This window comes from Chiloscyllium punctatum, chromosome 37 (genome assembly GCF_047496795.1).
Source record: "Chiloscyllium punctatum isolate Juve2018m chromosome 37, sChiPun1.3, whole genome shotgun sequence".
Taxonomy (NCBI): Eukaryota; Metazoa; Chordata; class Chondrichthyes; order Orectolobiformes; family Hemiscylliidae; genus Chiloscyllium; species Chiloscyllium punctatum.
The window spans coordinates 63,382,241-63,398,862 of NC_092775.1; the positions used below are offsets into that span (position 1 = coordinate 63,382,241).

At 46.1% G+C, this 16,622-nt stretch overlaps 1 protein-coding gene across 1 annotated transcript in view; it reads right to left on the reverse strand.

Moving 5' to 3' along the window:
• Positions 1-13,125: 13,125 nt before the first annotated feature.
• LOC140463204 (troponin C, skeletal muscle-like) overlaps positions 13,126-16,622 on the reverse strand; it is a 66,047-nt gene continuing 62,550 nt past the window's right edge. The window contains exon 6 of the mRNA XM_072556997.1: positions 13,126-13,292. Within this exon, the coding sequence (XP_072413098.1) occupies positions 13,126-13,292 (167 nt within the window). The remainder of the gene's footprint in view (positions 13,293-16,622) is intronic.

A 16,622-nucleotide genomic window follows, 5' to 3' on the forward strand; every position in this document is an offset into this window, starting at 1 on the left:
GTACACCTTAGGCTCCCTTTATGGGGGTGTTCCAGGATATTGACTCAATGACACTGAGGGAATGGATATATATTTCCAAGTCAGGATCATGAGTAGCTTTGAGGGTAATTTGAATCTGTTGGTGTTCCCATCTACTTGCTGCCCTTATCCTTCCATCTGGTAGTGGTCATGGGTTAAGAAGACTCTGTCTAAGGAGTCTTGGTGAATTTCAACGGTGCATCTTACCGATGGTAGATGTTGCTGCTGCTAAATTGTTGGTTGAGGAAATTAAGGTTTGTGGACCTAGTGCCAATTAACAGGCTGCTTTGCCTGAGATGATGTGATGTTTCTTTAATGTTAATGGAGCTGCACTTATGCAGGCAAATGGGAAGTATTCCACCATGCCCAAGAAATCAAAGATGGAGGAGTGGGGTGGGTAATGGAGGTTCCAGAACTCTGAAACTGCCAAAATACTGCACCTTAATTTGCAGCAATAGCAGAACCATGACATAAAGCGAGGACTGCAGATGCTGGAGAGTCAGAGTCGGAGAGTGTGGCACTGGAAAAGCACAGCAAGTCAGGCAGCATCTGAGGAGCAAGAGACTCAAAACTTCGGGCAAAACCTCTGCAACAGAACTGATGCCTGAAACATTGACTTTCCTGCTCCATGGAGGCTGCCTGACCTGCTGTGCTTTGCCAGCACCACAGTTTTCAACGGAGATCCACTACAGCAGAGTAATATCCCAGATTACATGAGGAAAAGGCTAATCAGACCCCATCATGAGATTGATCACCACGGTAAGAGCGTCATGGTAACTAGCTTATATCAAAACTGCTGGTGCATGGCACTCAGACGCGAGGTGGGTAAATAGTGCAAACAGTATATACCCTGCAGGCAATACGTCCTGGGAAGGCTATCAACATTAAAATACTCCATCAACCCAGAAGAACGGAACTGAGAAACCATCCAGAAAGCTTTTACAGGGCCTGTCCCTTCCATGCTGAGGGGGAAATATATTGTTCAGTTCGAATGGATCACTTTACGTGATGGGTAGAGGTGTTCAAGACAAGGGATTGCACTGCAACCACAATCGCAAGGATATTAACCAAGGTACTGATTCCTTGTTGGGTGTTCCTCACTCAGATGGTTTCTGATCACGGAGACCATTTGACCAGAAATGTTGTAAAGTAGACCAGAAATTAATGTGGATAAAATTTAAGCTCCACATACCCAACCATCCCCAATGTTCTGGAATGTTGGAAAGGTTGAACTGAACCCCAATGACCTCCCTTTCAAGGAACATGTTGCAAACAAAATGATCCTGGGCAGATGTGCTCCCCACAAACCTCATGAGGTTACAAGCCACTGCCAATTGGCTTAACCTCTCAGGAACACATGATAAGAATGAGACTCCCAGAGAACATAGTGATTGGAGTGGCAGAGTAGGCCCTCAGTGGTTCGATGGTATGTAATAGAACTGTGTGCAAGTGACATGGATCAGAGCAGTTCCCCCATACTATATTCTGAGATAGTCTCTATGCTAAATTCTAATAACTATTTTTTAAAAAGCAAGGGGAAGGCACTGTGTTCCAGATTTAATTTGACAGGTTGACCACTAAGCTTTATTCAAAACAGGCTTTACACTTACAACACAGTGAAAACACAAAAAAAGAAGAACTGACATAACTTTACTCTGTAAAATTACTTAACAAAACAAGATATTATTTAACCACAAATCATTAGTTGTTCCAAAATGGGCAGTATCCCATAAACACACCCTTGGTAAATGCAATTCAACAACACAGTTATTATTCTCACAGGCTGTCTCTCTCCAATCTATTGGAAAGACACACTTAAATAAACAACCTGCCTCTTTTAATTTTTAAGAGAAACTTTATGTCTGAGGCTTCACTGCAGCAGCAGAGAAATCAAGCTTTCAGCTCGAGGAATCAGCAAAACCACCCAATAACTGAAAGCAAAACCAAAATCCACTGGATCTCTCTGTGAGACTGACCCCACCAACTCATGATTCTTATGCCTTCCTTCAAAAAGAAACATCCAGGGAGAATTCAAACTTGTTCGAAACTGTCTTTCTGATGGAGAAAACTGAGATCCACTCTGACAGCATCCTCTGCAAGAGAACAGGACAGAACACATCTCTATCAACGCACAGTATCGTCTTAGCAACCAACTCAGGGAGGTGTGTCAGCAAGCCAGGGGTCAAAAAGAATGTAAAGGCAATGGATGGGATCTTGAACCACTTTGACCTGTTCACCCACTTAATGTGCGACAGGTGGATGTGTATGTAGTGATAAAAATGATAGACAAAACCTCGATGACTCCCAAGTGAAATCCCCCATACAAGGTACTGTTGACAAATGCTACCTGTGCAAGTGATACCTAACAGGGGCAAGAAAGAAGTATTGAAACACTGGACCCAATTAAAAAGATAGTGAGGATGGATAACTCCAGTGAGGATTTGCATGCTGTTCTTAATTTAGCAGGCATTTCAAAGAATGGAGATATTTGTGTTTTCCATCTGTGCCACACTTATGCACCATGACAGGATGGATACAGGAAAGTAGATGCACAGTGACTTCAATGAAGTGCTATTACAATGCATAATATGCTAATATTCAGAGTAGGAGTTATTGTTCTTCAATAAACATCCTCACTTCATGAATGGACTATCTAAAATCCCTCACTCATTGCTGAGAAACATTAGTGAGCTATGATCATGGCCAGCCTGACTAAGAGCAAGGCAGAAGCACCCAATTCTGTGAAGCCACCACAATGGAATTCTGTCAAGAAATGCAATACAAATTAAACACCACCTCCCCCCCCCCCCCCCCCCACCCCACCCCTCCCATCAGTGACTCTAGAAAGAGTTTTGCTGTGTCAAATAGTTACATTCGGAAAGCTGGGAGATAGGGAGTTCTGTGTGTAAGCATACATGAGAGAATTTCATTCCAAAATCATGTAGACTGTGCAGATTAGCTAATGTTACAAGTATGATCAGGAGCAAAAAGAAAACTTCAAGGTATTAGGCCACCTGTGGGAAGGGCATACATGAGACAATGTTGTGAGGTGAGCGATTGTAGTTCCTGTTTACACCCTCCACAATAACAAGACTAAAACAACCATCTCAATTAATAGCCCTACATCAATAATAACCACAGCTGAGCCATTCAGGTGTCCTGACCAGGCCAACAGGTTTACAAGTGGGTGCTGTTACACAGACAATAGGAGCAGGAGGAGGCCATTCAGCCCCCTGAGCCTACTCTCCCATTCATTATGATCATGACTAAGAATCCAACTCAATAGCCTGACCCTGCTTTCTTTCCATGACCTTTGATCCCATTCACCCCAAGTGCAATGTCTAGCCTTTTCTTGAATACATTCAATGTTTTGCATCAACTTCTTCCTGTAGTAATAAATTCGACAGGCTGGCCATTCCTTGTGGGAAGAAATGTCTCTTCATCCCGATCCTAAATGATCCACTTCGAATGCTCAGGCTATGACCCTGGATCTGGATGCACCTTTGATCAGGAACATCCTTCCTACATCTGCCCTGTCTAATTATGTTAGAATTTTACAAGTCTCTGTGAAATTCCCCTCATTCATCTGAACTCCAGTGAAAACAATCCTAATCTCATCAACCTCTCCACCTATGTCAGTCCCGTCTTCCCTGGAATCAGCCTGGTAAGCTTTTGCTGCACTCCCTAGAGCAAGAGCATCGTCCTCAGGAAAGGAGACCAAACTTTCACACAATATTCTTGGTAGGGCCTCACCAAGGCGCTGTCTAACTGCAACAACACAATCCTCTCGCAATGAAGGTCTTGTTTACTGTCTGCTGCACCTGTATGCTTACCATCTGTGACTGGTGCACAAGGGTACCCAGGGCACGCTATACACTCCCCTCTCCCAATTCCCAACCATTCAGGTAGTAATCTGCCTTCTTGTTTTGCTTCCAAAGTGAATAAGCTCACATTTATCCAAATTATACTGCATCTGCCATTGATTTGCTCACTCACCTAACCTATCCAGGTTGGGTAAAGGATCTTTGGATCTCCTTCACAGTTGAGCCTCCCACTCAGCTTGGTATTATCTGCAAACTTTGAGATGTTATGTTTTGTTCCCTCATCTAAATCATGAGCATATGTTGTGAATATATGGGGTCCCAGCACCAATCACTGTGGCACCCGCCAGTTACTGCCTGCCAATTTGGAAAGGACCCATTAATTCCTTTTCTTTGTTTGCTCTCTGCCAGCCAGTTTTCGATCCACTTCAATACACCTCCCCCAATCCCATATACTTTAATTATGCAGAGTAGTCTCTTATTGTGGGACTTCGTCAAATGCTTTCTGAAAGTCCAAATATACCACATAAACTCACTCTCCCTTGTCAATTCTACTAGTTACATCTTCATAGAATTCCAACAGATCTGTCAAGCGTGATTTCCCCTTCGTAAATCCATGCTGACTCTGTATGATCCTAGCACTGCTTTCTAAATACTCCCCTGTAAAGGCGTGACAATGGATTCGAGAATTCTTCCCATTACCAATGTTAGCTTACTGGCCTATAACTCCCTAGTTTCTCTCTACCTCCTTTTTGAATATTGGAGAGACATTAGCTACACTTGAATCTGCAGGGACTGTGCCATCATCTATAGAATCCTGGAAGATGACCACCAATGAATCCATTATTTCTCGAGTCACTTTCTTAAGTTCTCTAGGACGTCAATTATCAGGCCATGGGGATTTATCCATCTTCAATACCATCAATTCTCCCAGCACCATTTCTCTACTTGTATTGATCACCCTCTGTTCTTCCCTCTCTCTAAGTCTTGCGTTCTCCCACATTTCTGGTATCTTTTGTATCTTCTGTTGTGTTAATTTTTTCTCTTTGACCAGAAATGCATTTCTACCACCTTCTCCTTTTTGCCTGTCCTACCTGAATACTGAATACCCTGGGAAATTCAATCCCCAACCCTGATCCTGCCACCCTTTCTCCACAATCCCAATTATTGTACCTGCGTACATCTATCTGTGTGATTAGTTCATCTACTTCATTGCAAATGCTCACCACATTAAGGCACAAAGCCTTTCAGCTTGTCTTTTTAGCATTGTTTGTCTTTTCCCAATATTTTTCTGAATATCCCTGCTTGAATTCTATTCTTAGTTTCTCTGATTATCACTTTTTAAAATTCTCTTTCAAATCTTTTGCTTTAGTCATTGCCTCTCCTTCTCTGACTCTTAACATAGGTTCCCATGCCCTTGGCATATTAGCTTATACCCTCCCCAACTGCTCTAGTAAATACTCCCCCGAGGACATCAGGCCCAGTCCTGCCCAGGTGTAACACGTCTATTTTGTACAGGTTCCACTTCCCCCAGAACTGGGCCCAATGCCCCAGCAATCTGAAACCCTACCCCTGACACCATCTTTTCAGTCACATAATCATCTGATATATCCTGTCATTTCTATTATAACTAGCATGCGCCCCTGGTAGTGATCCAATTTTTTACCTTTCTTCCTTGCTCCCTGCATTCTATGTGTAAAACCTCATCCCTTTTTTTATCCTATGTAATTTGTACCTATGACCACTGGCTGTTGACCCTCCCCTTCCAGAATGTCCTGTACTCTCTTCAAGATGTCCTTGGCCGTAGCACCAGAGAGCCAACATGCAATCCTGGAGACTTGTTTGTGGCCACAGAAAAGCCAGTCTATTCCCCCTACAATTCACTCTTCTATAAGTATTACCCTGGCACACATTTTACTGCTCTCCTCTGTAGCAGATCCAACCATGGTGTAAGGAGTTTAGCTGCTGTTACTTTCCCTTGAAAGTTCATTCCCCTCAACACTATCCAAAACTACTAGTCTTGCAGGGAAATGGCCACAGGAGATTCTTGCAGTGCCTGTTCATCTCCCTTGTTCTGCCTGGTGGTCACCCATTCCCTTCCTGCCTGCAGACTCTGAGCCTGCAGTGTGACCACTTCTTTCCACATGCTCTCCACAATACTCTCTAACTCACGGATGCTCCACAGTGTCCTTAGCCACCGCTCCAGATGCCTGTAAAGCCAAGAGCTTGACCAGCGTGTATGGAGCTACAGCGTCCTGTAGTATACTGCATCATAACCAAAATAAACAACCTAAATTTGGGAAACTATCCAGTGAAATATAAAAGCCATATTTCTGCTTCACCCCTTGAGTATGTATTAATATTCAAGGGCTTGAATAATCCACCTCCACTCTTGGACAATGGTGAGCCTAAGCTTGGCTCACCAGCACAGGGTGTCCAGGTGGATGGGACGTGTTGGAGGTGGGAGAAGGGGTCGTCAGAGGGTGGGCTAGGGTCCTTGTTGAAGAAGTAGGCGCGGAGGCAAAGGCGGTGGAAGAAGTGCTCGATATCTAGCCGCATGTCGAACTCATTGATCCGGGAGCGTAGGGGGATGAAGGTGAGGCCTCTGCTGAGGACTGATCATTCATCCTCAGAGAGGGGGAAGTCTGGAGGGATAGTTAAAGTAGCCTCCATCATTCTCCTGCCTCAGTTGAGGAGGCCCTGGTAAGGGAAGATTTGGAAGACCTAAGGGCAGCTTTTTTTTAGATTAGATTCTTACAGTGTGGAAACAGGCCCTTCAGCCCAACAAGTCCACACCGACCCTCTGAAGAGCAACTCACCCAGACCTATTTCCTACATTTACCCCTTCACCTAACACTATGGGCAATTTAGCATGGCTAGTTCACTTAACCTGCACATTTTGGGACTGTAGAAGGAAACCGGAGCACCCGGAGGAAACTCACGCAGACACAGGGAGAACGTGCAAACTCCACACAGACAGTTGCCTGAGGCGGGAATTGAACCCAGGTCTCTGGCTCTGTGAGGCAGCAGTGCTAACCACTGTGCCACTGTGCCGCTTTAGGAGAGTATAAAATGGTAACACCATTTAGAGAAGGATTCGCAGGGCCACCACCGCCGCGGTGAATGGTGATGTCACTTCCACCCCCACTGCCACACGGACAACAGCCACCACCGACCATGCAGCCTCCGCGATCGCAGCCCAGACAACCGCCTCTACAATCACCAGGAAGACCATCGCTGACAGATACGCGGCCGCCGAGGGATCCATTGCCACCGGGACCAGCGCCGTTTCTGCCCGGTGTGCCACTTCCACCCCAGGAGTGGCCATCGGCACAGCCACTTCCGCCTCCAGTGACGTCACTCACCTGCTCAAGGACCACGCCGCCCCCCACGTCAATCTCCGACCCCATGTCAATTTCCGCCCCCACATCGATCTCCGCTCCTACGTCGATCTCCGCTCCCACGACTGACTCCGCCCCCACGACTAACTCCGCCCCCACGACTAACTCCGCCCCCACTCCCAACTCCAGCCCCACACCAGGTCCGAGCTCCCAGCCCTGCCGTATTTTCACTATCCCTCCAGACTTCCCCCTCTCTGATGATGAACAATCAGTCCTCAGCAGAGGCCTCACCTTCAACCCCGTACGCTCCCGGATCAATGAGTTCGACATGCGGCTAGATATCAAGCATTTTTTCCACCGCCTTTGCCTCCGCGCCTACTTCTACAACAAAGACTCTCGCCCACCCTCTGACGACTCTTTCTCCCACCTCCAACACACCCCATCCACCTGGACAGCCCGTGCTGGCCTCTTACCCGCCTTCGATCTCCTCAAATCCAACTGCCGCCGTGACATTGACCGCCTCAACCTGTCCACCTCTCACACCCACTCCAACTTCTCACCCTCACAACACGCAGCCCTCCACTCCCTCCACTCCAACCTCAACCTTACCATCAAACCGGCAGACAAGGGAGGAGCAGTGGTAGTTTGGCACGCTGATCTTTAGGCCGCTGAAGCTAGATGTCAACTCGCGGACACCTCCTTCTACTGCCCCCTTGACCATGACCCCACATCACAACACCAAACCATCACCTCCCAAACCATCCATAACCTCATCACCTCAAGAGATCTCCCATACACTGCCTCCAACCTCATAGTCCCACAACCCCGCACCGCCCATTTCTACCTCCTACCCAAAATCCACAAACCCGACTGCCCCAGCCGACCCATTGTCTCAGCCTGCTCCTGCCCCATCGAACTCATCTCTGCATACCTCAACACGGTCCTGTCCCCCTTAGTCCAAGAAATCCCCACCTACGTTCGGGACACCAGCCACGTATTCCACCTCTTCCATGATTTTCGCTTCCCCGGCCCCCAACGCCTGATCTTCACAATGGACATCCAGTCCCTATACACGTCCATCCCCCATCATGAAGGCCTCCAAGCCCTCTGCTTCTTCCTCTCCCACCGACCCAACCAGTACCCTTCCACTGACACCCTCCTTCGACTGACTGAACTGATCCTCTCTCTTAACAACTTCTCCTTCCAATCCTCTCACTTCCTCCAAACCAAAGGAGTAGCCATGGGCACCTAAATGGGCCGCAGCTATGCCTGCCTCTTCATTGGATATGTGGAACAGTCCATCTTCTGCAGCTACACTGGCACCACCCCCCACCTTTTCCTCTGCTACATCAATGATTGTATTGGAGCTACCCCGTGCTCCCACGAGGAGGTTGAACACTTCATCCACTTTACTAACAACTTCCACCCTGACCTCACATTTGCCTGGACCATCTCAGACTCCTCCCTCCCCTTCCTAGACCTCTCCATTTCTATCTCGGGCGATCGACTCAACACAGACATTTACTACAAACCGACCGACTCTCACAGTTACCTGTTTACACCTCCTCCCACCCTGTCCCCTGCAAAAACGCCATCCCATATTTCCAATTCCTTCGCCTCCGCCGCATCTGCTCCCAGGCGGACCAAATCCAATACTGAACAACTCAAATGGTCTCCTTCTTCAAAGACCACAATTTCCCCTCCCAAGTGGTCGATGACACTCTCCACCGCATCTCCTCCACTTCCCGCACCACCGTCCTTGAACCCCACCCCTCCAATCGCCACCAGGACAGAACCCCACTGGTCCTCACCTTCCACCCTATCAACCTCTGGATACATTGTATCATCCTCCGTCATTTCCGCCACCTCCAGACAGATCCCACCACCAGGGATATATTTCCTTCTCCACCACTATCAGCATTCAGGAGAGACCACTCCCTCCCTAACTCCCTCATCAGGTGCACATCCCCCACCAACCCAACCTCCACTTCTGGCACCTTCCCCTGCAACCGCAAGAAGTGCAAAATCTGCACCCACACCTCCCCCCTCACCTACCTCCAAGGCTCCAATGGATCCTTCCATTTCCATCGCAAATTCACCTGCACCTCCACACACATCATTTACTGTATCCACTGCACCCGATGTGGTCTCCTCTACATTGCGGAGACAGGCCGTCTACTTGTGGAATGTTTCAGGGAACACCTCTGGGACACCTGCACCAACCAACCCAACAGCCCCGTGGCTGAACACTTTAACTACCCCTCCCACTCCACCAAGGACATGCAGGTCCTGGGCCTCCTCCATCGCCAGAACCTAGCCACACGATGCCTGGAGGAAGAGAGCCTCATCTTCCGCCTAGGAACACTCCAACCACAAGGGATGAATGTAGATTTCTCCAGCTTCCTCATTTCCCCTCCACCCACCTTATCTCAGTCCCAACCCTCGGATTCAGCACCGTCCTCCTGACCCGCAATCTTGTTCCTGATCTCTCCTCCCCCACCACCTCTCCGGCCTATCACCCTCACGCTCACCTCCTTCCACCTATCGTATTCCCAGCGCCCCTCCCCCAAATTCCCTCCCACCTACCTTTTATCTCAGCCCGCTTGGTACACCAGCCTCATTCCTGAAGAAGAGCTTATGCCCGAAACGTTGATTCTCCTGCTCCCTGGATGCTGCCTGGCCTGCTGTGTTTTTCCAGCGCCACATTTTTCAACTCAATAAAGGAATGTACAGTACTCTAAAGAAAAAACAATTTGGAACTGAAAAATGAATGTTCGCACACACATTTACATTATCTTGTATGTTTTTATCGCCTTTGATTTGCTATTACTGTCTTAGAGTAGAATATAATGTCTGAAAAGAGTTGATATCACAGAAGAGAAGTGGCTGAAGGTGTTAAAAAGCATAAGTGTAGATAAATCTCTAGGATGTGAATCAGGAGCATCCCAGAACATTGTGGGAAACCAGGGAAGAGACTGCAGGGCCCATTGGTGAGAAATTTGTATCATCAACAAAGAAACTGGAGCTGTGCTTTGATTTCATGAACAAAGAAAGTTATTGCATGGTGAATGGACAGGTGGGGGAATGTTACACATCCCTCAAGGTCTCTGCCTCTCAAACTTGTTTGAGTCTTCAAAAGGGTTTTGACAAAGTTGCATACAGGAAGATTAGAACATCTGCCATTCTTCAGCCCATTGGCACATCTGATCATGATCTCACTGTACTCTGAGATAACCTTCTGTACTGATCCATTATACCACCAATTTTGATGTCTCCTGAAAACGTTCTAAGCACACCTCCAATAATATCATACAAATCATGTTGATAGTTAACAAAAAGCAGTGGATCCAGCACTAATCCTTGTGGCACATTGCTATTCACAGGCCAACTGTCGGAGGAACAAGCCTCGAACACAAGCCTCTGTCTACAACTTTCAAGCCAATTTTATTTCCATTTGGCTCACTCTCCCTCGATCCTTATGAATGAGTCTACGTGTGGGACCTTGTTGAAGGCCTCAATTAAGTCCATGGAGACTAAGTCTACCGCCTGCCTTCATCGATCTTTTTGATCAACATTTCAAAAAATCAAACAACTTAGGGACACATGATCTTCTGCACACAAAGCTATTTTTACTATCCCTAATCAGTCCTTAACTTTCTAAATTCATGGATCTCTCTGAATTCATGAGTCTCTCAGAATCCCCTGCGGTAACTTGTCATTTATTGATGTGAGGCTCAACTGCTTGTCATTCCTTGGCTTTTCTTTGCAGCATTTCTTAAATAATTCCACAACATTATGCACCCTCCAGTCCTCTGGCACCTGACCTGTGACTGTTGATGATATAAATTTCTCACAGGGAACCCTGCAATCTCTTTCCTCACTTCCCAAAATGTTCAGGGATGCACCCGATCACATTCCAGGGATTTATCTACACTTATGTATTTTAAGATCTTCAACTCCTCCTCTTCTGTACTAGGGACTCTTTTCGAGATTTCACTATTTCCCCAAGTTCCCAAAACTGTAGGTCCCCTTTATGCTTTGACGAAGTTTGTTCCTATTGTTTGGTTATCCACAGTCAGCACTTCATAATTGAATATAATTAAATATTTCTCTGCAAATTATTTTGTTATATTATTTTTTAAACCCTTTCAGCTTTCATTAAATGCCATTTGCCTTTCAAATAACTTGTTCAACATGACTCATTATGAGGGCACCCATGTCTCACTGTACCAACGTGTTCTGCAAGTTGTCTGCATTCAATTCATAAGCTGTTTTTGTCTTCTTCCTGTCAAACTAAACAACATTCCAAACTTATATACCATCTGCCAAGTTTCTTGCCCAATCATGTAATCTTACATCCCTTGTTAGTATGCATTCACACCATTTATACAACTTAAGGGATTGATTTGATCCCAATTATACCAAGGGGACCCAGAATGTTAAAGAATGGTCCACTGGGGACGCAGAACAAAAGATTAGAAGAGGGGGTTATACTCTCAGATTCAGTTTCCAGAAATTAACATATGCCAGTTAATAGCTGTACAAGTGTCTAAATCTAATCATTAACATTGATTAGGATTACTCTCACCTCACAATTAACTCCTATCTTGAATCATGGGGTGCTTCAAAACTGTTCGGTTTGGATTTGGTTAAATGTAGTTAAGAGAAGACTCGGCAATAAGAATTTGTTTAAATGTGGATATTCATGAGGTAATAATAACGACGCAACACCAGGTGATATTTCAACAGGTTTATTTTGAAGCACCAGCTTTTGGAGTCCTGCTCCTTCATCTGGTGGTTGTGGAGGTTAAGATCATGCTCACAGAATTTATAGCCAGAGAAATCCCATGTCATGGAGATGTGATACAATAAACTATCTTAGATTAAAACTTGCATGTTTTATAATGGGATAGGATGGTTTCTGTTCTTTGATATGTAAATACCAGAATTTCTTTCAAATTACATTCTCAAAATAGTTCAGCTTTTTAAACAATGGGTGTGAAGTCTGCCTGTGTCCCAATGCTATGGTCAGACTGACAAACCCTTTGTATAATTTCACAGAGTTTTACACAGATTCATGCAGTTTTTGAGCAAGGTGGCACAATAGTTAGCACTGCTGCCTCACACCGCCAGACACCCAGGTTCAATTCCCGTCTCAGGGAACTCCCTGTGTGGAGTTTGCACATTCTCCCTGAGTCTGCGTGGGTTTCCTCCTGATGCTCCGGTTTCCTCCCACGGTCCAAAAATGTTCAGGTTAGGTGAATTGGCCATGCTAAATTGCCCATACTGTTAGGTGAAGGGGTAAATGTAGGGGAATGGGTCTGGGTGGACGGCTCTTCGGAGGGTCGGTGTGGACTTGTTGGGCTGAAGGGCCTGTTTCCACACTGTAAGTAATCTAATCTAATCTAAAACGTGTTTCTGTAAAAATGAATTCACTGCATAAGCTTATATGTGTGTGCATTTAGGAGCAATATTTTGAGTGTGGATGTGAATGTGTGCATATGGGTGTGAGTGCATATGATAGAGTGTGTGTGTATACATATGTGTGTGTATGTGTGTGTGTAAGCTTGGTTAAATACGTGTGTGAGTGTGCTGGGGTATGTGTGAGAGCATCTGGAGGTAGGTTTGCTAGCTGAGCTGGAAGCTGGTGTCACCTGTGTCGATACTCTGACACATCCTGTAGCGGCAGGGTTGTATAATTGTGTTGTCCTAAAAGCTGGGCAGATTGCGACAAATCATGATCTGTTTAAGGCTTGGTTGTTGACACTTGACACTGGAAAATGCTTAAGGATACACTCATAAGGACAGGGTACGATGCTCAACTCATTGACCGCCACTTCCAACATGCCACAGTGAAAAATCAGAAGGACCTCCTCAGGAGACAGACACAGGTTGCAACAGATAGGCTACCCTTCAGTGTCCAGTACTTTCTGGGAGCCGAACAACTATGTCATTTTCTTTGCAGCCTGCAACGCATTATCAATGAGGATGAGCACTACGTCAAGACTTTCCACGCACCTCCACTTCTCAGCTTGAAACAACCACCAAACGTTAAACAGATCATGACACATAGCAAACTGATCAGCCTCCAGGACAACGACACCATATAACCCTGCCACAGAACACGGATAACACCATTACTCGTGGGGACAGCTCCCACCACATACACAGTGAGTACTCATGTGACTTGGTCGACTTGGCCTATCTGATTCACTGCTGGCAAGGATGCCCTGAGGCATGGTACATTGGCCAGACCAAGCAGACGCTTCGACAACAGATGAATGGACATAGCACAACAATCACAAAGCAGAAGTGTTTCCTCCCAGTCAGGGAACACTTCAGTGGTCCGGGACATTCAACATCATACCTTCCAGTGACCGTCCTTCAGGACAAGCAACAATGTAGAACGGCTGAAAAGAAGCTGATAGAAAAGTTCTCTGTCCATGGGAATGGCCTCATCTGGGACCTTGGTTTCATGTCACTCTATTAGGTGAGCCCACTGCATGATACACACACACCACACACACCTTCATAGAAGCTCTCTCTCACATGCACACACAAACACTCCCGCAGTCACACCAACATACGCACGCTCTTACACATAGCCCATTACCCGCTTGCGCACACTTCACCAAGCTTACACAAACACATATATACATACACTCTATCATGAGCACTCACACCCACGTACACATTCAATCTGTCACTCCTACATGCTCACACATATAAGCTTATGGGGTGAATTTGTTTTTGCATAAGTTTATTTTATTTTGCTCAAAAACTGCATGAATCCATGTAAAACTCTGTAAAATTATACAAAGGGTTTGTCAGTCTGACATAGCATTGGGACACAGACAGACTTAACAACTATTGTTTAAAAAGCTGAGCTATTTTGAGAATGTAATTTAATAGAAATTCTGGTATTTACATTTCGAAGAACAGACACCAGCATGTCCCATTATAAAACATGAAAGTTTTAATCTAAGATTGCTGACTGTAACATATCTCCATGACACTGGACTCCTTTGGCTATAAATTCAGTGAGAATTCAAAGGAGAAATTGTTCAGTTCAGCCAAACAAATAAGACTGTCAGTGGAAGGGTACTGTGAGGATATCGGGAGTAGAAGAAGCGGAGGGCTTGGAGGCCATGGTCATGTTGGATGGAGGTGTAGAGGGATTGAATATCCATGGTGAAGATGAGTTGTTGGGGGCTGGGGAAACTGAAGTCTTGGAGGGGTGGAAAGCGTGGGTGATATCTCAAATGTATGTGGGGACTTCCTGGACTTGGGAAGAATAGGACAGTATCAAGGTAGGTGGAGATGAGTTCGGTGGGGCAGGAGCATGCTGAAACAATGGGTCAGCTGGGGTGGTTAGGCTTGTGGATCTTGGGAAGGAGGTAGAATCGGGCAGTATGGCATTCCCGAGCTATGAGGTTGGAAGCTGAGGATGGGAGATCTCCAGAGGTGATGAGGTTGTGTCTGGTCTGGGAGGTGATGGTTTGGTGATGCGGGGTGGAGTCATGGTCGAGGAGGTGGTAGGAGGAGGTGTCTTTGATTGGTGCCTGGCCTCAGCAGTGTAGAGGTTAGTGTGACAAACTACAACTGCACTCTCCATGACTGCTGGTTTGATGGTGAGGTTGGGATTGGAGCACAGGGAGTGGAGGGCTGCGCGTTGTGAGGGTGAGAGTTTGGAGTGGGGGTAGGGGGTAGGCAGGTTGAAGCGGTTAATGTCTCGGCGGGAGTTGGAAATGATAAGATAGAGGGTGCATAATAGGCCAGCATGAGGTGTTCAGGTGGATGGAGTGTGTTGGAGGTGGGTGAAGAGGTCCTCGGAAGATGGGCGGGAGTCCTGATTGAAAATGTAAGCTCGGAGGCGGAGATGGTGGAAAAAGTGAACGATGTCATGATGCGTAATTCCTGATGAAGGGCTTTTGCCAAAACGTTAATTTTCTGCTCCTCAGATGCTGCCTGACCTGCTGTGCTTTTCCAGCACTACTCTAATCTTGACTCTGATCTCCAGCATTTGGTATGGTTTCCTTTATTCCTTTGTCAGAGTATTGAGAACAGGAGTTGGGAGGTCATGTTGCGGCCGTACAGGACATTGGTTAGCCACTGTTGGAATATTGTGTGCAATTCTGGTCTCATTTCTATTCGAAAGACGTTGTGAAACTTGAAAGGGTTCAGAAAAGATTTGCAAGGATGTTGCCAGGGTTGGAGGATTGAGCTATAGGGAGAGGCTGAACAGGCTGGGGCTGTTTTCCCTGGAGCTTTGGAGGCTGGGGGTGACCTTGCAGAGGTTTAGAAAATCATGAAGGGCACGGATATGGTAAATATTCAAAGTCTTTTCTCTGGGAGGGGGAGTCCAGAATGAGAGGGCATAGGTTTAGGCTGATAGGGGAAAGATATAAAACAGACCTAAGGGGCAAATCTTTCATGCAGATAGTGGTATGTGTATGGAGTGAGATGCCAGAGGAAGTGGTGGAGTCGAGTACCTTTGCAACACTTTAAAGGCATCTGGATGGGTATATGAATAGGAAGGGTTTGAAGGGATACGGGCCAGGTGCTGGCAGGTGGGGCTAGAACTGATTGGGATAGCTGGTCATCATGGACGAGTTGGACCAATGCGTCTGTTTCCATGCCGGACATCTCTATGATTCTATGACAAACAGCCAGCACAAACTGTTTGCAAGTACGGAAAACAAGTTTTGATTGTGCTGTCTGAGGCATATATAGGAATGTTCACAGGACTCCTCCGAGGTCATGAAGTTCTCCGATATCAGCAATAAGTTTAGCCCTCCAGCTCATCCTGTGCAAACCACCCCTGATGATATTTGACAGCGCATGTTACAATTGCAAATACAGGCGCAAATCAGCAATAGCCGTAGCCGACACGAGGAAATTAAAATGACCAACCCTTAAATATATCCCACCCAGTGATGGATGGCCAAGGTCATCATGGAATCAGCAAGTCACGTTAACTGTCCATCCACATATCACATGGCGGTTTTCATTGGAAATTCAGTTCACCCCCTTGTCGCCTGTTCCTGAATAATACAAGTGTATTCATGGAGAAATTACTCCAACTGATTCATATTCACAAAAGGTGGAAGATCCTGCCCCCAATGACAGTATGTCCATTTCACATTTCCCTAATTGATATGATCTGTCTACCTGGGGATCATAGATAGTGCATGTGTCTTTATAACATGACTGACTGGGGCATCCTTTCGGATACCATCTAAATAAATGGTGCGAGTACTGGTCATATAGGCCTGATTCTGTGCTGCTTTCTGAATAACTGTGTCATTATATGGAACTAACTGCCGTGTGCATGTTCCTGCAGAATGTTCAAGGGAGCACAGTACAAACACTGGGCTGTGGAATGGACATGCTGTACCAAATGGCCACCCCTGGACAATCAGTCTCATTGTGAGGTTTATTC